The following is a 21,245-nucleotide window of genomic DNA, read 5'->3' as shown; positions in this document are numbered from 1 at the left end:
CAGAATTACTTAATAACAGATTCAGCAAAATGTGTGATCCTATTACTGAAGAGGTACATTGAGATTTCTCAAGTCAAAATATAAAATAAAGCAATTTTTTCCCTATGATTACAGCCATAGCTCTCCAGCAAGGAAAAGCCCGAACCCACCATAAGAATAATTGTACTTATATGTACTCAAAGTTCATTTAGAGGTATTCCAAGGAGTCCTGAGGCTTTTGGCCTCCATATTCTATCTTTATAATTTCCCCAGGATTGTGTCATTGGCAGATAGGACCTTCATTCTTGGCAAAGCCCCTAAATTATGCCACCACTGTCGGTTGTGCCCTGCCCCTTCTCCTCCTGTTACAATACCGTGAAGAATTTTTGCTGGACTTCACTTTAATTGTGTCTGTCTCCTTAGATAATAACAAGGGATCTCAAGAGTCTTTAATTTGCCATTCATTTTATAGGTGTTCTTAAGGGATAGGGAAATCTTTGTTTTCAAAGCATTTTAAAATCATTGACTAACCCCCAAACATATGTATTATCAGTATAAGTATTTCTACTTTATTCTTTATTAGCTGTAGGTCTGGGCAAAGGCAATTACTAGACTTACAGAAGACCTGGGATGGCATAAGCTAAGAGACTTTGGCCAAGTTACTCTTCTCAGCCTTAGATTCTTAAAATACAAAATGGTTATAACACTTGTCTCACAAATCTGCAAGCATTTAATGTTACTATTCAGTAGTCAACAAATAATACCTACCACTACCGCTTCACATGTTATCTCCCTTAATTATCACAACCATCCTGTGCAAGGGCCTATTATTCTCATTTCAAAGAGGGTTAGTCTCACTGCTGTTAGCGGCCATGTTAGGATTCAAGCTCCCATCTTTGTGATACCAGAGTCCAGTTCTTAACCCCTCCACTGCCTCTGACACTTTTCCACTGTTGGGTTCAAGTGCCCATAATACAGCCTGTCATACATTGAAAACTTTGAAAAATTTATAATTTGCAGGTTTGACTATTTTGGGTTTGTCCCAGAGTCTGATTGCCCCTCGGGGCAGGGGAAAATTCAGTTTTGGCCCGGCCCAGTCGAGGACTAGATTCTTCCCTATTCCGACAGGAGCCCTGTCTGGGTTTATTGTGAGCTTACAGTACTGTGAGCAAGACCCCAGCCCGTGACGGGGGCTAGGCGTCGGCTTAGCCAGCCCGCAGCTCAGCGCCGCGCGCCTTCCCGCCAGCCCCTTCGCGGCGTCCTTAGCAACGCGCGCTCACTCCAGGCCCCGCCCTGTCCGCCCAACACCCGGCCCGGCGCCAGGCGTCGGCGGTCTCTGCGCCTGCGCGCAGCGCAAACCGCCAGTCGTCTCTTTTCCCCTCCCTCCCTCCTTCCCTCCCCTCTCCTCCTCCTCCTCCACCTCCTACTGCGAGACGCCAATATGGAGCCTGAGGACCTACCATGGCCCGGAGAGCTCGAGGAGGAGGAGGAGGAGGAGGAGGAGGCGGAGAACTTGGACGAGGACGAGGTGGTGATGGTGGAGGAGATGGAGGAAGAGGAGAGACGGGAGCCGGAAGCGGATTTTAACTACGAGAGCCCGCGTCGGGAGAGTACGGACGACGAGGACGACGAGGAGGCCAAAGCCTGGCTGCAAGCGCACCCCGGCGCCACTTTGCCTCAGGCTTCTCTCCCGAGGCACCGCTATTCGGAGAACGAGCTGACCAGCCCCGGGAAGGTGAGCTGGGCCGGGGATAGGTATGGGCCGCCGGCGGGCAGGGTAACGGGTGGTCCCTGAGCGCTTTGCCTGTTCCCTGCCGTCGGCCTCCTGCTCGCCGCCCGTCACGGTGCCTGGTACATCTGCTTTTGAAGGCTTTTAGGGGCCTTGTCGCTTCCTGGGCCCCAACTCTTGCCGAGTACTCCAAGTCTCCCGCCCTTTGAGGCAAAGATCTCTCTTGTTACCCCGTCCCAGGCCCCGGGCTTTTTGAATTACACCAGATGTTCAGAGGAGTCAGTATCGTGGTTTAAGAAACGCTGTTGGGAGGAGGTGGGGCTTATCCCCTGAGGGAGAGGAAAAGAGCGGTGTAGGAAAGGAGAGAATGGTTGCCCAGGGACTCTGTTGTTGGGGAGACCGGAGATTATCTGCCTGAAGGGCGGGACTCCGCTTGAGGGAGCAGTGTCGATTCTGTACGACTGTTAGTTCAGTCGCTCAGTCGTGTCCGACTCTGCGACCCCATGGACTGCTGCACGCTTCCCTGTCCATTAGCAACTCCCGGAGCTTGCTCAAATTCATGTCCATTGAGTCAGTGGTGCCATCCAACCATCTCATCCTCTTGTCGTCCCCTTCTGCATTCAGTCTTGCCCAGCATCAGGGTCTTTTCTAAGGAGTCAGTACTTCGCATCGGGTGGCCAAAGTGTTGGAGCTTCAGCATCAGTCCTTCCAATGAATATTCAGGACTGATTTCCTTTAGGATTGACTGGTTTGATTTCCTTGCAGTCCAAGGGGCTCTCAAGAGTCTTCAACACCACAGTTCGAAAGCATCAGTCCTTCGGCGCTCAGCTTTCTTTATAGCCCACCTCTCACATCCCTACATGACTGCTGGAAAAACCATAAGTTTGACTAGACAGATCTTTTTCGTCAGAGTGATGTCTCTGCCTTTTACTATGCTGTCTAGGTTGGTCATAGCTTTTCTTCCAAGGAGCAAACATCTTTAAATTTCATGGCTGCAGTCACCATCTGCAGTGATTTTGAAACCCAAGAAAATAAAGTTTGTCACTGTTTTCATTGTTTCCCCATTCAGTACCTACCCGAATAGTAATCTCCAGAGACTTCTGGCCAATTGTGCTTCTTCAGCTTCTTTGTAGCCTTAAAGAGGTCCCCAGCAGGTAGGAGGGGCTTAGAAATGCAGGAGACTTATTATGCTGCAGCTCCCAATAGTCTGGAAAACTAGAAAGAGCTGATTTTATGGCTGGCTCTTGAAGGTCATTTTGAAAATAACTGCATTTAATTGATTATTTTTCAGGGAGAAAGGAAAGGTATACAATTCAAACATCTAGTCATCAGACATTAAGTTTCTATTCTGTGAGAGGAACATTGTGGGGACAAAAAGAAGTCTAGGGTTTATTGTTCAAGACTGCTCCTTAGATAAGGTGTCAGTGGGGTAGAGTGAAACAAGATGCAGCAATTGAAAAGGCAGAGAAGACTATATAGACCTGTGCTGTTTATTATTTTTTTTTCCATTTATTTTTATTAGTTGGAGGCTAATTACTTTACAATATTGTAGTGGTTTTTGCCATACATTGCCATGAGTCAGCCATGGATTTACATGTGTTCCCCATCCCAGTCCCCCCTCCTACTTCCCTCCCCATCCCGTCCCTCTGGGTGTTCCCAGCGCACCAGCCTTGAGCACTTGTCTCATGCATCCAACCTGGGCTGGTGATCTGTTTCACCCTTGATAGTATACTTGTTTCGATGCTGTTCTCTCTAAACATCCCACCCTCACCTTCTCCCACAGAGTCCCAGAGTCTGTTCTGTACATCTGTGTCTCTTTTTCTGTATTGCATATAGGGTTATCGTTACCATCTTTTAAAATTCCATATATATGCGTTAGTATACTGTATTGGTCTTTATCTTTCAGGCTTACTTCACTCTGTATAATGGGCTCCAGTTTCATCCATCTCATTAGAACAGATTCAAATGAATTCTTTTTAATGGCTGAGTAATATTCCATTGTGTATATGTACCATAGCTTCCTTATCCATTCATCTGCTGATGGGCATCTATGTTGCTTCCATGTCCTGGCTATTATAAACAGTGCTGTGATGAACACTGGGGTGCTCGTGTCTCTCTCTCTCTCTTTTTTTTTTAAACGTGTCTCTTTCAGATCTGGTTTCCTCGCTGTGTATGCCCAGGAGTGGGATTGCCGGGTCATATGGCAGTTCTGTTTCCAGTTTTTTAAGGAATCTCCACGCTGTTCTCCATAGTGGCTGTACTAGTTTGTATTCCCACCAACAGTATAAGAGGGTTCCCTTTTCTCCACACCCTCTCCAGCGTTTATTGCTTGTAGACTTTTGGATAGCAGCCATTCTGACTGGCGTGTAATGGTACCTCATTGAGGTTTTGATTTGCATTTCTCTGATAATGAGTGATGCTGAGCATCTTTTCATGTGTTTGTTAGCCATCTGTATGTCTTCTTTGGAGAAATGCCTGTTTAGATCTTTGGCCCATTTTTTGATTGGGTCATTTATTTTTCTGGAATTGAGCTGCAGGAGTTGCTTGTATATTTTTGAGATTAATCCTTTGTTTCTTCATTTGCTATTATTTTCTCCAATTCTGAAGGCTGTCTTTTCACCTTGCTTATAGTTTCCTTTGTTGTGCAAAAGCTTTTAAGTTTCATTAGGTCCCATTTGTTTATTTTTGCTTTTATTTCCAATATTGTGGGAGGTGGGTCATAGAGGATCTTGCTGTGATTTGTGTCAGAGAGTGTTTTGCCTATGTTCTTCTCTAGGAGTTTTATAGTTTCTGGTCTTACATTTAGATCTTTAATCCATTTTGAGTTTATTTTTGTGTATGGTGTTTAGAGAGTGTTCTAGTTTCATTCTTTTACAAGTGGTTGACCAGTTTTCCCAGCACCACTTGTTAAAGAGGTTGTCTTTTTTCCATTGTATATCCTTGCCTCCTTTGTCGAAGATAAGGTGTCCATAGGTACGTGGATTTATCTCTGGGCTTTCTATTTTGTTCCATTGATCTATATTTCTGTCTTTGTGCCAGTGCCATACTGTCTTGATGACTGTGGCTTTGTAGTAGAGTCTGAAGTCAGGCAGGTTGATTCCTCCAGTTCGACCTGTGCTGTTTAATAACAGTAGTCATAACAATATTTGACTTTTTACATCTTAATTTGTTAAAATCAAATAAAAGTAAAAATTCAGTGCCTCTGTTGTACCAACCACTTTTCAAAGTGCTCGTAGCCATGCTTGATTAGTGGCTATGTAATTGTACAGTGCAGATGTAGAATAATTTCATCCTTACAGAAAGTTCTACTGGACATTATTGCTGTAGGCTATTGATCATTAAAGAATAAATAGTTGTTTTTGCTTGGTAAATATTCCTGTCGGTACTCAGTTCGTTGAGCATGTATTGAGCATTCATCATGAGCCACACATTATGGTTTATGCTGTGGAATCTTGATGAACGGAAGATTGTTCTTCTGTTCTTGTTTATTTTTTTCTAGTGTATGCACTTTAAAGAGGGAGGCAGACAAAATTCCGTTGGTCCAAGAAAGAAAAGTAAAAATGGTATGTCCTAACATGCTTTGGAAACATTTAGTAAGGGAATCTGTTTTGTCAGGAAATCTGTTCTGTCCATGAAGTTGGGGAAGGCTTCCCTGAGGAAGTTACGACAAGCTGAGATCTGAAGACAGATCACAATTGACTAGTTAAAGGGAAAAGAAGCTTTCCAGCTGAGGGAAAGGCACATGGAAAGGTACTGTAGGTAAGAGAGTATGGCATTTTCAAGGAACCTGGAGCCAGTATGGGTTGATGACAAACTTCAAGGCTCTCTGTTCTATGTCACGGATTTGGAAGCTTTATCCATGGAAATCATTGAAATGTTTTTAAACAAAGAAATATAGGATAAGATTTGTGTTTCAGGAAGATCACTTTGTAGCAGAGTAGAGAACAGCTTTGATAACTGGGTGGGGGTGTGGAGCAGCAATGTCAAGGATGCTGATTAATTAGGAGGTCATTGCAGTATTGCTGGGAGCTGATGATATTTTGGAAGAGGGACATGTTGGTGGATGTAGAAAAGTAGACTGATTGAAGAGGTATTTAAGAAGTAAAATAATCACAGTGGTACACTAATTTTACATTATTATTACACTAATAGTGGATTAGATGTGGAACACGAGGGCAAGGAGGTGTCAGGTTATTGGATAAATGGATGTACCAAATATTGAAAAATGGCCAAGTTTATGGTAGAAGTGGTGGCCGTGGGGTAGGGTGATGAGATGGTTGGGATGGGTATTAAGATTATGGGTTTGGCTTTGGAGATCAGAGGAGGGATCTGGGCTAGACATTTCAAATTGTAAGTTATCTATATACGTATGGACCAGAACTAAAGCCACACTTGTGGATGAGCTCTCCTAACTTTAATTTTGTTCTATGACTTCTTGTTTGAATAACTGTTAATATTTAAATTTAATACTCCTTGAAGGTTTTAATTAAGCCCTTTTACCTCTTTACAGCCAATGTGACAAGATCTACCTGTGTAATAGAAGATACTGCCTTTTAGAGCCCAGAGTATTTTTTCTGTAGAGGTTTTTTTTTTTTTTTTTTTTTTTTGAGAGAAATTGGATGGTCTCTTGTTTACTTTGGAGGGTTTATGAAGGTGTGGGTGATGTGCTGTATTAAAGGTAGTTTTAAAATGATATAAAATGTATTAAGATAATTTTTTTGCTCACTAATATACTAAGATTTATTTACTAATATATTAAGATTTACTGGCATAAATTGGAAAATGTTTAAAGGAGAAACTTTTATGTTTCTTGCTAGAAATTTATGAACTGTAAGTTTTTGAAGATGAGTTTGTTGTGTAGTATTTAATTCAGTGTCTTCAAAGGATGGGGTTTCCCAGGTAACTCAGTAGTAAAGAATCCACCTGCCAAGCAGGAGATGTGGGTTCCATCCTTGGTTTGGGACGATCCCGTGAGGAAGGAAATGGCAACCCACTCCAGTATTCTTGCCTGGTAAATTCCATGGACTGAGGAGCCCGGTAGGTTACAGTCCGTGCGGCTGCAAAGAATCAGACATGAAATAGTGACTAAACAGCAGCAGCATTCAAAGGAAGAGACCAACTGATGGGAGATGTTAATTTCATTCAGGATAGCCTCAAGTTAAATGACAAAATAGTAATATTTGATTCACTCTCATATGTCTCTGACAATAAGGATGTTCTAGCGGTGATTTGTAAGGTACTGATTAAGTTTGCAAGTCCAGTTAATGACACTGAGCTACGGTGTGGAACTGTTTTAAGTTCAGTACAAAATGTGACCTGCCTTACAACCAAGTCTTTAAAAAAAATTAATTATTTATTTTTAGCGGAGTTGGGTCTTTGTTGCTGTGGGAGGGCTTTCTCTAGCGGTGGTGAGTGAGGGCTAATCTTCATTGCAGCATGCCAGCTTCTCATCGCAGTGGCTTTTCTTACTATGGAGCACAGGCTCAGAGGTGGGAGCTTCAGTAGCTGTGGTGCACTGGCTTAGTTGCCTCTTGGCATATGGGATCTTCCGGAACCGGGAATTGAACCCATGTACCCTGCATTGGCAAGCAGATTCCTAACCACTGGACCACCAGGAAAGTCCCACAACCAAGTCTTTTTAAGATTTTAGGGAAGTGAGTGATTCAGAGCCTTTACTTTGTTGGTCTTATGCCAGTTCTACAGACCATTCAACATGAACCATTTCAGGCATCTCTACTTTGTAATTCCTAAACCTAAATTTCTGAACTGTGCTAGGGAAAATAATTCAATTCTGTGAATTCGTATCATAGAAGTTCTTGATCTTCAACTTTTTTTGTTTTTAGTTTTATTATTTATTTACAATAGTCTTTTCTTCCAACTATATTGAGATATAATTGACATGAAGCACTTAGAAGCTTAAGGTATATAGCATAATTTGACTTACATACATCATAAAATAATTATCACAAGTTGTCATCTCATATGGCTTAGAAACATAAAGAAATAGAAAATAATTTTTTCCTGGTGTTGAGAACTCAGAATTTACTCTTAGCAATTTTCATTTATAGCATATAGTGGTGTTAATTATATTTGTCATGTTGTGCATTATATACCTAGTACTTATTTATCTTATTATTGGAAGTTTGTACCTTTTGACCACTTGGTCTCCAGCTTTTAACTGGATCATCAAGAGTTCTTGGAAATATTTTTATGTTTCCTTCTTCAGATTCTTCTGCATTTTTACTCTTATCCTCTGGCCTTCATCTAGTGTTCAGCATTCTCCTATTATCCTCTGGCCTTCATCTAGTGTTCAGCATTCTCCTATCAGCAGGTTATCATTTCTTAGAAGGAGAGAAGCTTAGGCCTGAACTCCTTCACCTTCCTAGTCCCCATCTCCAAATTTATCTACAACTCTTAATCTTTTTTTGACCTATTAGTACAGATTTTGTTCTTAGTATTAATCATTTCTTGTGCTTGGGGATGAAAGCTGTGTTTCATGATGATAGTATGTTTCTCTCTTAAGGAAGTACTGGATTTTATTTTTAGATATTTGATAAATGATAATGCTGCTGCTGCTGCTAAGTCACTTCAGTCATGTCTGACTCTGTGCGACCCCATAGATGGCAGCCCACCAGGCTCCGCCTTTCCTGGGATTCTCCAGGCAAGAACACTGGAGTGGGTTTCCATTTCCTTCTCCAATGCATAAAAGTGAAAAGTCAAAGTGAAGTCGCTCAGTCATGTCCGACCTTTAGCGATCCCATGGACTGCAGCCTACCGGGCTCCTCTGTCCATGGGATTTTCTAGGCAAGAGTACTGGAGTGGGTTGCCATTGCCTTCTCCAGATAAATGATAATAGTTTTAAGTTAAATTGTTTTCTTGACATTTTTTGGTCAAATTTGAAATCGGAATTATGATGTTTTTATGTGAGGTACTGGGAAGATTTTTTAATGTCTTGGAACAGTTTATATAAGACTTTCTTGCATGTTGGAAAAATAGTCACTTGTGAAGCTACTGTGCCTATGGATTCCTTTTAGGGTTATAATTTGTATATGCTGTCTCACTTTTTTGGGGTTGAAACTGTTAGTTGCTCAGTTGTGTCTGGCTCTTTGCGACCCCATGGACTGTAGCCCTCCAGGCTCCTCTGTCCATGGGATTGCTATTCCCTTCTCCAGGGGATCTTCCTGACCCAGGGATCGAACTTGGGTCTCTGGCATTCCAGGCAGATTCATTAACATCTTACCCACCGGGTAAGCCCCTTTTTTGGTGTGTGTGTGTGGGGGGGCAGTTAATTTTGATAATTTATGATTTTCCTGGAAAATCATTTCAATAAGGATTTTTAGTTAATTATAATGAAGTGTTACATAGTATTCTTTATTTTTTCCATTGCATTTGTGATTATTTCCATTTCACATTCCTAATTTTATATATTTTATTTTCCTCTTGATCTGAATAACTATAGATATGTCTTGTTAATTTTTTTGATCCAAGGAAACCGCTCTTTAAGTTTAATTTTGTTGACTTTTTCACCATTTAGTTCATTAATTTCAGCTCTTGTCTTTTACTGTTTCCGTAGGTTTATTTTGATCTATGTGCTGAATGCACAACTGGCTTATTTAAAAACATTTTAAACAGTTTTGTTGTGATATAATTTAAATACCATACAATTTACTCTGTATTTTACTGCACAGTTCAGTGGTTTTCAGTATGTTAATAGATGTGTAGCCATCACCACAATTTTAAAACAATTTTTTCGTTACCTCAAAAAGAAACCCTGTACACTTTAGCTGTCACCCCTCTTGCTTCCATTCCTCTAAGCAACTATTAATCTACTTTCCCTCTCTGTAGAGTTGCCTGTTCTGGTCATTTAATGTAAATGGAATCATATAATATATGGTACATGCCACATGGATTCCTGGATCTTAGTTCCCCCACCAGGGTTCAAACCCTGGCAGTGAGAGCACTGAGTCCTAGCCCCTGGACCACCAGGGAATTCCAATATGTGGTCTTCTATGACTGGCTTCTTTCACTTAGCATAATGTTTTTAGGAATCCATGTATATAACATCAATTTTTCATTCCTTTCTATGACTTAATAGTATTCCATTGTATGGATATACTACATCTGTTTATCCATTATCAGTTGATGGACATTGAGTTGTTTTCTGCCTGTTGTCTATCAAAATATTTGAAAATTCTCTTTGTGATTTCTTTTTTTTTTTATTGGTTGTTTAGGAGTCTGTTGCTTAATTTCCACATATTTGTGAATTTCTTTAACTTCCTTCTGTTACAGATTTCTAATTTCATTCCATTTTGGCTGGAGAATATACTTTCCATGATTTAAATTTTTTTTAAAATTTGAGGCTTGTGTTTATAACCGAATCACTGTGCTGGACAGCAGAAGTTAACACAACATTGTAAATTGCCTACACGTCAATACAATAAATTTTTTTAAAAATTGAGGCTTGTTTTGTAACCTAATATATTGTCTATCCTGGAGATGTTCCGTGTATCTGAGAAGAATGTATATTCTGCTGCTCTAGGATGGAATATTCTATAATGTAGTTTGTTTATGGTGTTCACATCTTGTGTTTCCTTGTTGATCTTCTCACAGGTGGCTATCCTTTTTTTTTTAATTATCACTACTGTTTTTTGGCTGCCCCGGGGTCTTTGTGGCTGCCCTTAGGCTTTCTCTGGTTGTGGTGAGTAGCGCCTGCTCTTTGCTTGGTCCTCAGGCTTCTCGTCGTGGTGGCTCCTCCTGTGGCAGAGCGTGGGCTCGAGGTGTGTGGGCCTCAGTAGCTGTGGTGCCTGGGCTTAGTTGCCTCTCGGCATGTGGTATCTTCCCAGACCGAGGATGGAACCTGTGTCCTCTGCATTGGCAGATGGATTCTTAACCACTGGACCACTAGGGAAGTCCCAATAGGCTTTATTGGGAGCAGTTTTATGTTTAGCGAAAAGGTCAGAATTCCCATGTACCTCTTTTCCCTCCCTGGTTTTCTCTGTTATTAACATCTTGTGTTAGGCTGGCATATTTGTTACAATTGGTAAGCCAATATTGATACATTGCTATTAATTATAAGTGTATGTTTTTATTAGAGTCCACGTTTTTGTACATTCTTTGGATTTTGACAAATGTATAATGACATATACCCACTATTACAGTATCACGCAGAATAGTTTCACTGCCTAAAAAAAAATCCCTGTGTTCTGCTTATTTGTCCCTTCCCTCCTTCCTCTGAAACCCTGGCAGCTGCTGCTGCTTTTATTGTCTTTGTAGCTTAGCATTTTCCAGAAAGTCATGTAGTTAGAATCATACAGTATGTAGCCTTTTAGAATGGCTTCTTTCACTTAGGAATATGAATTTAAGGTTCTTCCATGTCTTTTCATGGTTTGGTGGCTCGTTTCTTTTTTTCTACCATGATTTCTTTTTCTTTTCTTAAAAATTGTGGTAAGATATACATATACCATAAAATTTACTAGTTTAACCTTTCTAAAAATTTATTTTGGCTGAGCCTTGCAGCTTGCAGGATCTTAGTTCCACAACCAGGGATTAAACGTGGGGCCCTGGCAGTGAAAGCACTGAGCCCTAAACGCTGGGCCACCAGGGAATTTCCCCATTTTAACCAGTTTTAAGTGACATTAAATACATTCACATTGTTTTATAATCTTTACCACCATCTGTCTCCAGAACTTTTGCATATTTACAAACTGAACCTCCAACATCTCTGCCTTATCTGAGTCTGATTCTGATCCTTGCTGTCTCTTTAAGCTGCTTTTGTTTTTGTCTTTTATTATGTTTGTAATTTGTGTATGTGTGTGTGGAAAACCAGGCATGTACTGAATGAATATGATATGATAGGAACTGAAGTAAGTAGACTTTTACTGTGAGATTTCATAAGTTTATCTAGTTAGAGGTGATTTTGTGTTTGTTTCCTGTAGCAGTAGGTGTCAAAGGCTAACATTTCCTCTGATGACTTTGTTTTTGTTCCCCCTGTTTTCTTTGGATTTCTCTAAGGACTTCTTAAAGAAGGTCTGAATGTGCTGTTCTTTCATTCATATACCATTATCATCATCAGGAGCCCTGTTCATGTGGTTAGTGGTAAGGTATGGGTAGAGGGAAAGTGTTCTGTAGTCACATTATTAGGTCTCAGTCTTTCTCTGGGCTGTGAGCTTCACTAGGGTTTCTCATTGTTTTCTCCTGAAATGAGATAAGAAAGCTAGGATGGGGCTTGGAGTTGAATATTTCCCTTCCCCTACATCACTTAGTCTCTGGTAAAACCCCAGTCTCTGGTAAAATAGTTTCTTTTGTGGGCAGGTTTTAAGGACAGAATGCTCTAGGCTTATTTCAAAATGACTACTTTTCCCTCTTCTCCTGCCAGAGCAAGAGATTTTTCTCTAATCTTAACTGTGAAACCTGGTGCAGGTCCTGGAAGTAAAACTCCGAAAGTGTGGGGGCCCCTCTAAGACTTCCCTGGGGTTTTTAAATCTCAGAGTTCTCTATCCTGAGCCTCTGATAATTTGTCAGTTACAATTTAGGCTGTCCTTCCCTTTCCTTGGTGGTATCTGCTCTGGAATTCTGTCCTGTTAGTTGTGATTGTCTGTATCTGTTTGTCTGTCTCTGATTTGGGGGACTGTAGTTTGCCCTTAATTTCAGTTCTCTGGTGGATGTGAGAAGAGTTGTTGATTTTCAGTTTGTTTAGGTTTTTTCTTTTTGTAAGGATGGGAGGGATGACTTCCTAACTCCTTGCCTGCTGGACCAGAGCTCTGTTTTAGTTGTTGTTCAGCAGACTGTGGTTTTGCTTGTTTGTTTTTACCATGCTCCATATCTTGGCTTCCCTAGTAGCTCAGTTGTTAAAGAATTTGCCTTCAATGCAGGAGACCCTGGTTCAATTCCTGGGTCAGGAAGATCCGCTGGAGAATGGATAGGCTGCCCACTCCAGTATTCTTGGGCTTCCCTTGTGGCTCAGCTGGTAAAGAATCCTCCTGCAATGCCGGAGACCTGGGTTTGATGCCTGGCTTGGGAAGATCCCCTGGAGAAGGGAACAGCTGCCCACTCCAGTATTCTAGCCTGGAGAATTACATGGACTGTATAGTCCATGGGGTCACAAAGTGACTTCCACTTTCACTTTCATAGCTTGTGGGATCTTAGTTCCCCCACAAGGGACTGCACTTGTGCCCTGGGCAGTGAAAGCATGGTGTCCTAACGATTGGGCCACCAGGGAATTTCCTCAACAGATCATTTTTTAGAGCAATTGTAGGTTTAAAAAAAAAAAAAAAAATTGGACAATACAGAGATTTCCCATCTACCTCCCGCTACTACACATGCACAGCGTCCTCCACTGTCAATATCCCACGTCAGAGTGTAATACATTTGTTATGATGAAACTTCATTGATATCCAAAGCCAGAGTTTATATTAGGGCTCACTTTTGGTATTGTACATTCTATGGTTTTTGACAAACGTATAATGGCATGTATCCACCAATATAGTTTCTCCGTGTCTTTTCATGACTTAGTGGCTCATTTCTTTTTAGCTTTGAATAATATTATTATCTAAACGAACCACAGTTTATTTTATCCATTCATTTACTAAAGGATATTTTAGTTGGACTCCTTGATGAGTCAGACAGTAACGAATCTACCTGCAATGCAGAAGACCTGGGTTCAATCCCTGTGTTGGGAAGACCCCCTGGAGAAGGGAATGGCTACCCACTCCAGTATTCTTGCCTGGAAAATTCCATGACAGAGGAGCCTGGTGGGCTGTAGTGTGTGAGGCTGCAAAGAATCAGACACAACTGAGAGACTAACCATCTTTTCAGTCCATTTGGGTCAGTACCAAGCAGTCTGATAATTAGCTGCATGTGTGCTCAGTAGTATATTCTGGTTAACAGTCCTTATCAGGTTATGTCTTTTAGAAATATCTTCTAGTCCGTGACTTGTCTTCTCATTCTCTTGACATTGTCTTTTATGGAACAAAAGTTTTTAATTTTGATGAGTCCAACTTATCAATATTTCCTTCAAGGGTTGTGCCTTTGGTGTTGTACCAAAAAAGTGATCACCACAGCCAAGGTCATCTAGGTTTTCTCCTCTATTATCTTCTAGGTGCTTCACAGTTTTTACAGTTTTTTATTCCCTATTTACATCTATGATTCATTTTGGATTAAATTTTGTGAAAGGTGTAAGATCTGTGTCGATTCACTTTTTGCATGTGTATGTCCCTTTGTTCCAGCATCATTTGTTGAAAAGACTGTCTTTGCTCCATTATGTTGCCTTTGTCAAGGATCAGTGGTCTTTATTTCTGTCTATTTCTGGACTTCGTTGTGTTACAGTCATCTGTTTGTCTGGTCTTTCACCAGTGCCACATTGTCTTGATTGCTGTAGCTTTATAGTAAGTCTAAGTCATATAGTGGCAGTCTTCCCACTTTGGCTTCAATTTTGTGTTGTTTTTTTGGTTTTCCTGGGTCTTTTGATTTTCCACATACACTCTGTTTTTTAAAGGTAAATTACTTTTTTCCCCCATTGTTGTGTTGGTTTCTGCCGTACAACAATGCACATCAGCCATAATTATACGTACACCCCCTCCCTCCCTAGCCTCTCTCCCCACCACTCATCCCATCCCTCCACGTCATCACAGGGCACTAGACTGGCTTCCACGTGCCGCACAACTTCTCAGCACCTATCCAGCTTACACTGGACAATGTATATATATTGATGCTGCGTTCTCCATTTGTCCCACTCCCTCCCGCCCCCATGGGGTCCATAAGTCCATTCTTTACATCTTTGTCTTCATTCCTTCCCTGCAAATATCTCCATCAATATAATTTTTCTAAATTCTGTATATATGTGTTAATTACTATATTTTTTTTGGTCTTTCTGACTTACTTCACTGTATATAATAACAGGCTCTAGCTTCATCCATCTCATGAAAACTGACTCAAAATTCATTCTTTTGGTGACTGAGTAATATTCTGTTGTAGGTATATGTACCACATCTTTTTTATTCATTCATCTGTTGATGGACATCTCGGTTGTCTCCATGTCCGGGCTATTATAAGCAGTGCTGCTGTGAACACTGGGTACATGTGTCTTGAATTTTGATTATGGTTTTCTCAGGGCCCAGTAGTGGGGTGGCTGGGTCATATGAAGATTTATTCCTAGTATTTGAAGCAATCTTTATACTGTTCTCCATAATGACTATATCAGTTTGTATTCCCACCAACGGTGTAGGGTTCCCTTTTCTCTACATCCTCTCCAACTTTTATTGTTTATAAATTTTTTGATGATGGCCATTCTGACTGGTGTGAGGTGATACCTCATTGAAGTTTTGATTTGCATTTCTCTAATAATTAGCGACATTGAGCATCTTTTCATCTGTTTATTGGCCCTCTGTATATCTTCTTTGGAGAAATATCTGTTTAGGTCTTCTACCCATTTTTTTTTTTTTTTAATTTTTCTTCAGCATCTTCCCTTTATTTTATTTTATTTTTTTCCATTTATTTTTATTAGTTGGAGGCTAATTACTTTACATCATTACAGTAGTTTTTGTCATACATTGAAATGAATTAGCCATGGATTTACATGTATTCCCCATCCCGGTCCCCCCTCCCACCTTCCTCTCTACCTGATCCCTCTGGGTCTTCCCAGTGCACCAGGCCCGAGCACTTGTCTCATGCACCCAACCTGGGCTGGTGATCTGTTTCACCCTAGATAATATACATGTTTCAATGCTGTTCTCTTGAAACATCCCACCCTCGCCTTCTCCCAGAGTCCACAAGTCTGTTCTATACATCTGAGTCTCTTTTTCTGTTTTGCATATAGGGTTATCGTTACCATCTTTCTAAATTCCATATATATGTGTTAGTACACTGTAATGGTTTTTATCTTTCTGGCTTACTTCACTCTGTATAATGGGCTCCAGTTTCATCCATCTCATTAGAACTGATTCAAATGAATTCTTTTTAATGGCTGAGTAATATTCCATGGTGTATATGTACCACAGCTTCCTCATCCATTCATCTGCTGATGGGCATCTAGGTTGCTTCCATGTCCTGGCTATTATAAACAGTGCTGCGATGAACATTGGGGTGCACGTGTCTCTTTCAGATCTGGTTTCCTCGGTGTGTATGCCCAGAAGTGGGATTGCTGGGTCATATGGCAGTTCTATTTCCAGCTTTTTAAGAAATCTCCACACTGTTTTCCATAGTGGCTGTACTAATTTGCATTCCCACCAACAGTGTAAGAGGGTTCCCTTTTCTCCACACCCTCTCCAGCATTTATTGCTTGTAGACTTTTGGATAGCAGCCATCCTGACTGGCGTATAATGCTACCTCATTGTTCTACCCATTTTTTGATTGGGCTGTTTGTTTTCCTAATATTGAGCTGCTTATATATTCTAGAGATTAATCCTTTGTCAGTTGTTTCATTTGCAATTTTCTCCCATTCTGAGGGTTGTCTTTTAATCTTGTTTATTGTTTCCTTTGTTGTGAAAAAACTTTTAAGTTTAATTAGGTCTTATTTGTTTATTTTTATTTCCATTACTCTGGGAGGTGGGTCATAGAGGATCTTGTTGTGGTTTATATCAAGGAGTATTCTGCCTGTGTTTTCCCCTAAGAGCTTTATACTTTCTGACCTTACATTTAAGTCTAATCCAGTTTGACTTTATTTTTGAGTCTGATGTTAGGAAGTCTTCTAGTGTCATTCTTTAGCATGTAGCTGTCCAGTTTTCCCAGAACTACTTGCTGAAGAGGCTGTCTTTTCTCCATTGTATATTCTTGCATCCTTTGTCAAAGACAAGCTGTCCATAGGTGTGTAAATTTATCTCTGGGCTTTCTGTCTTGTTCCCTTGATCTGTATTTGTTTTTGTGCTTGTACCATACTATCTTGATGACTGTAGCTTTGTAGTATAGTCTGAAGTTAGGAAGGTTGATTCCTCCAGCTCTGTTTTTCTTTGTTAAGATTGCTTTGGCTATTTGGGGCCTTTGTGTTTCCATGCAAATCGTGAAATTTTTTGTTCTAGTTCTGTAGAAAAATACCATTGGTAATTTGATAAGGATTGCATTGCATCTGTAGATTGCTTTGGGTAGTATAGTCATTTTCACAATATTGATTTCTCCAATTCTAGATCATGGTATATCTCTGCATCTGTTTGTGACATCTTTGATTTCTTTCATCAGTGTCCTATAGTTTTCTGCATAGGGTCTTTTTTCTTTTAGGTAGGTTTCTTCCTAGGTATTTTATCCTTTTTGCTGCAGTGGTGAATGGGATTGTTTCCTTAATCTCTTGATTTTTCATTGTTAGTGTATAGGAATGCAAGGATTTCTGTGTATTGATTTTATATCCTGTGACTTTACTATATATTCATTGATTAGCTCTAGTAATTTTCTGGCAGAATCTTTAGATTTTTCTATGTATAGTATCATGTCATTTGCAAACAGCAAAAGTTTTATCTTCGTTTTCAGTCTGGATTCCTTTTATTTCTTTTTCTTCTCTGATTGCTGTGGCTAGGACTTCCAACACTATGTTGGATAATAGTGATGAGAGTGGGCACCGTTCTCTTGTTCCTGGTCTTAGAGGAATTGCTTTCAGTTTTCACCATTGAGAATATTTGCTTTGGATTTGTCATATATGGCCTTTATTATGTTGATGTAGGTTCCTTCTATGCTTACTTTCTGGAGAATTTTTATCATAAATGAGTGTTGAATTTTGTTAGATGCTTTCTTTGAATCTACTGAGATGATCATTGGTTTTTATCTTTCAGTTTTTTGATACTGTATCACATTGATTTTTTGGCATATATTGAGGAATCCATGCATCCCTGGGATAAATCCCACTTGATCGTGATGTATGATCCTTTTAATATGTTATTGCCTTCTTTTTGCTAGAATTTTGTTGAGGATTTTTATATTGGCCTGGAATTTTCTTTTTTGGTGATATCTTTGTCTGGTTTTTGGTGATGGTGGCCTCTTAGAATGAGTTTGGGGGTTTTCCTTCCTCTGCAGTTTTCTGGAATAGTTTTAGCAGGTTTGGTGTTAGTTCTCTAAACTTTATGTGGGATTCGCCTGTGAAGCCATCTGGCCCTGGTCTTTTGTTTGTTGAAGATTTTTGATCACAGTTTGGATTTCAGTGCTTGTAATTGGTCCATTCATGATTTCTGTTTCTTTCTGCTTCAGTTTTGGAAGGTTTTTCTAAGAACTTGTCCATTTCTTCCAGGTTGTCCATTTTATTGACACATAGTTGCTTGTCATTGACTCTTAAGATCCTTTGTATTTCTGTGTTGTCTCTTGTAAGTTATTTTTCATTTCTAATTTTATTGATTTGAGTCCTCTCCCTTTTTACCTTGGTGAGTCTGGCTAGTGGTTTGTCAATTTTGTTTATCTTCTCAAAGAACTAACTTTTAGTTTTATTGATCTTTGCTGTTGTTTCCTTCATTTATTTTTGCTCTGATCTTTCTAATTTCTTCCCTTCTGCTAACTTCAGGGATTTTGTTCTTTTTCTAGTTGCTTTAGTTGTAAAGTCAGGTGGTTGATTTTTTTGGTTGTTGTTGTTTTTTTGAGATAGGCTTGTATTGCTAGAAACTTCCCTCTGAGAACTGATTTTGCTGCATCCCACAGGTTTTGGGTCATTGTGTTTTCATTGTCTTTTTGTTTTAGGTAAAATAACCTTTTTGATGTCTTCAGTGACTTGTTGGTTATTTAGAAGTGTGTTGTTTAACCTCCATGTGTTTGTGATTTTTACAGTTTTTTTTTTTCCTTTTCCTGTAATTGATATCAAGTTGCATAGCATTGTGGTCAGAAAAGACGCTTGATACAATTTTAGTTTTCTTAAATTTTCTGATGCTTGATTGGTGACCCAAGATGTAATCCATCCTGGAGAATGTTCGATGTTCAGTTGAGAAAAAAGTATATTCTGCTGTTTTGGGATGGAATGTCCTGAAGATATCAGTTAGCTCCATTTGGGCTAGTATGTGATTTAAGGCTCGTGTTTCCTTATAAATTTTCTGTCTGGATGATCTGTCCATTGGTGTAATTGGGGTGTTAAAGTCTCCTTCTATTACTATATTACTGTCAGTTTCCCCTTTTGTGGTCGTTAGTATTTGCCTTATGTATTGAGGTGCTTCTATGTTGGGTGAATTATTATTTATAATTGTTATATCTTCTTGAATTGGTCCCTTTTTCATTATGTCGTGTCCTTCCTTTTTTTTGTAACAGTTTTTATTTTAACATCTATTTTGTCTGATACAAGTATTGCTACTCCCACTTTGGATTCCCACTCGCATGGAATATCTTTTTCCATCCCTCAACTTTCCGTCTGTATGGGTCCTTAGGTCTGAAGTAGGCAGCATGTACACAGGTCTTGTTTCTGTATCCATTCAGCCAGTTTGTGTCTTTTGATTTGAGCATTTAATCCATTTACATTTAAGGTAGTTATATATATGTTCCTAATGCCGTTTTCTTAATTGTTTAGGATTTATTTTTGTGAGTCTGTTTCTTGTGTTTCCTGCTAGAGAAGTTCCTTTAGCATTTGTTGTATAGCTGGTTTGCTAGTGCTGAATTCACTGAACTTTTGCTTGTCCGTAAAGCTTTTGATTTCTTCTTTGAATCTGAATGAGATCCTTGCTGGGTAGAGTACTCTTGGATGTACGCTTTTATCCTTCATCACTTTAAATATATCCTGCCTCTCTCTGGCCTGCAGAGTTTCTGCTGAAAAATCAGCTGTTAATCTTATGGGGATTGCTTTGTATGTTATTTTTTGCTTTTCCTTTGCTGCTTTTAGTGTTTTTTGTGTTTAATTTTTTTTTGGTGTGATTAATGTGTGTGTTGTTGTATTTCTCTTTGGGTTTATACTGTGTGGGACTCTCTGGGCTTCCTGGACTTGGGTGCTTATTTCCTTTCCTATAGTAGGAAAGTTTTCCACTATAATCTCCTCACATATTTTATCATACCCTTTGTATCTCTTCTGGAACACTAATAATTTGAATTTTGGTGCATTTATTATTGTCCCAGAGTTCTTTGAGACTGTCCTCAATTCTTTTATTTCTTTTTTCTTTTTTTCTCCTCCTTGGCAGTTATTTCTGTCATTCTGTCTTCTAGCTCACTTATCCTTTCTTCTGCCTCAGTTATTCTACTGTTGATTCCTTTTGGATTATTTTTAATTTCAGTGATTGTGTTGTCCATCTCTGTTTATTTTTATTTCTTCTAGGTCTTTAGTAAATGTGTTAAATGATTCTTGTATTTTTTTCTATTCTATTTCTGATATTTTGAAACTTCTTTACTATCATTACTCAATTCTTTTTCACATAGGTTGCCTATTTCCTCTTCATTTATTTAGTCTTGTAGTTTTTAACTTGCTCCTTCATCTGTAACATATTTTTTTGTCGTTTCTTTTTTTTTTTGTTTTTTGATGGTTGGGACTACGTTCCTGTCTCACAAGTTGTTTAGCCTGTTTCCAGCAGTGGAGTTTTCAGGTAGTTGGGTAGAGCTGGGTCTTTGTTTTGAGATGTGGACCTCTGGGAAACATCACTCTGATTAATATTCCCTGGCCCCTGAAGTTTTTTCTGTTACTCTAGCCATTCGGACTCAGCACTCCTGCCTCCTGGGGCTTAGTCCTGATCTCTGGCCCGTGAACTGGGATTCCACAAGCTATGGTTGTGGAAAAGAAAAATATAGAAAAGGAATAAAAAGGGAAAAAAAAGGCAGAACAATAACAAAGAATAAAAAATAACCTCTGAAGGGTGAAATTGGACTCCAGTAGCAAAGTGAGAGAAGAAAAAAAAAATTATATCTATAAAAATAAAAAATAAGAAAAAAACCAGAGGGGGCAGAATAATAATGAAGATTAAAAAATAATAACATAAAATTTGAAAACTAACAAATAGTAGAAAAAATAAGAATATGTATGAACGAGCCACTGGAGGGTAAAACCGAACTCCGCTGGTAAATAGTAAAAAAAAAAAGTATTAAAAAATAAAAACATAAAATTTGAAAACTAACAAATAGTAGAAAAAATAAGAATATGTATGAACCAACCACTGGAGGGTAAAACCGAACTCCGCTGGTAAGTAGTAAAAAAAAAAGTATCAGAAAAAAACCCTCAAAAACAGAAAAAACTTTGAATGTGAAAGGCTGTGCTTAGGTGGGGATGACTTACGTGGTGTTGTTTGGGTGGAGGTGGAATTTAGTGGGGCTGGGATGGGGGGCGGTCCTGATTCAGGACCTAAGCCTCCAGAAATGACCCTAGAGAGGGGGCTGTCCCCAAACTGAGAAGGCCTCTGCAGTGTCTCTGTGTAGGGCATGGCAGGTGTCCTGGGCTCCACCCAAGTTTCTGCAGTGCTTCTGGCTTCAGGGTGGGGAGGGTAAGACCTGGGTCTCCAGGAGGCTCCCTGGGGCTGAGGGGGTAGGGGAACACCGGATGGATGCCCTCTCCTCCCTCAGGATGGGGAGGCTTTGTCTTCCCTCCCTTCTGCACTCGCAGGACCTACGTGGGCAGTGGGTGCCCTTGGAGGCGGCCCTGGAGGGAGAGGGGTCCTGAAGGATAGAGGGGGGG

At 39.9% G+C, this 21,245-nt stretch overlaps 1 protein-coding gene across 8 annotated transcripts in view; it reads left to right on the top strand.

Moving 5' to 3' along the window:
- The first annotated feature begins 1,290 nt into the window (after positions 1-1,290).
- The window catches only part of ALMS1 (ALMS1 centrosome and basal body associated protein), a 200,220-nt gene continuing 180,265 nt past the window's right edge, over positions 1,291-21,245 (top strand). For all 8 annotated transcript variants that reach the window (XM_020883328.2, XM_020883334.2, XM_020883333.2 and 5 more), the window contains exon 1: positions 1,291-1,714. In XM_020883328.2, coding sequence (XP_020738987.2) covers positions 1,421-1,714 — 294 coding nt within the window. In that variant the 5' untranslated portion in view covers positions 1,291-1,420. The remainder of the gene's footprint in view (positions 1,715-21,245) is intronic.

This window comes from Odocoileus virginianus, chromosome 2, assembly GCF_023699985.2.
Source record: "Odocoileus virginianus isolate 20LAN1187 ecotype Illinois chromosome 2, Ovbor_1.2, whole genome shotgun sequence".
In the NCBI taxonomy this organism is placed as follows: Eukaryota; Metazoa; Chordata; class Mammalia; order Artiodactyla; family Cervidae; genus Odocoileus; species Odocoileus virginianus.
The sequence above is the reverse complement of the archived record's forward strand: the minus strand, read 5'-3'. Positions and strand labels throughout refer to the sequence as shown.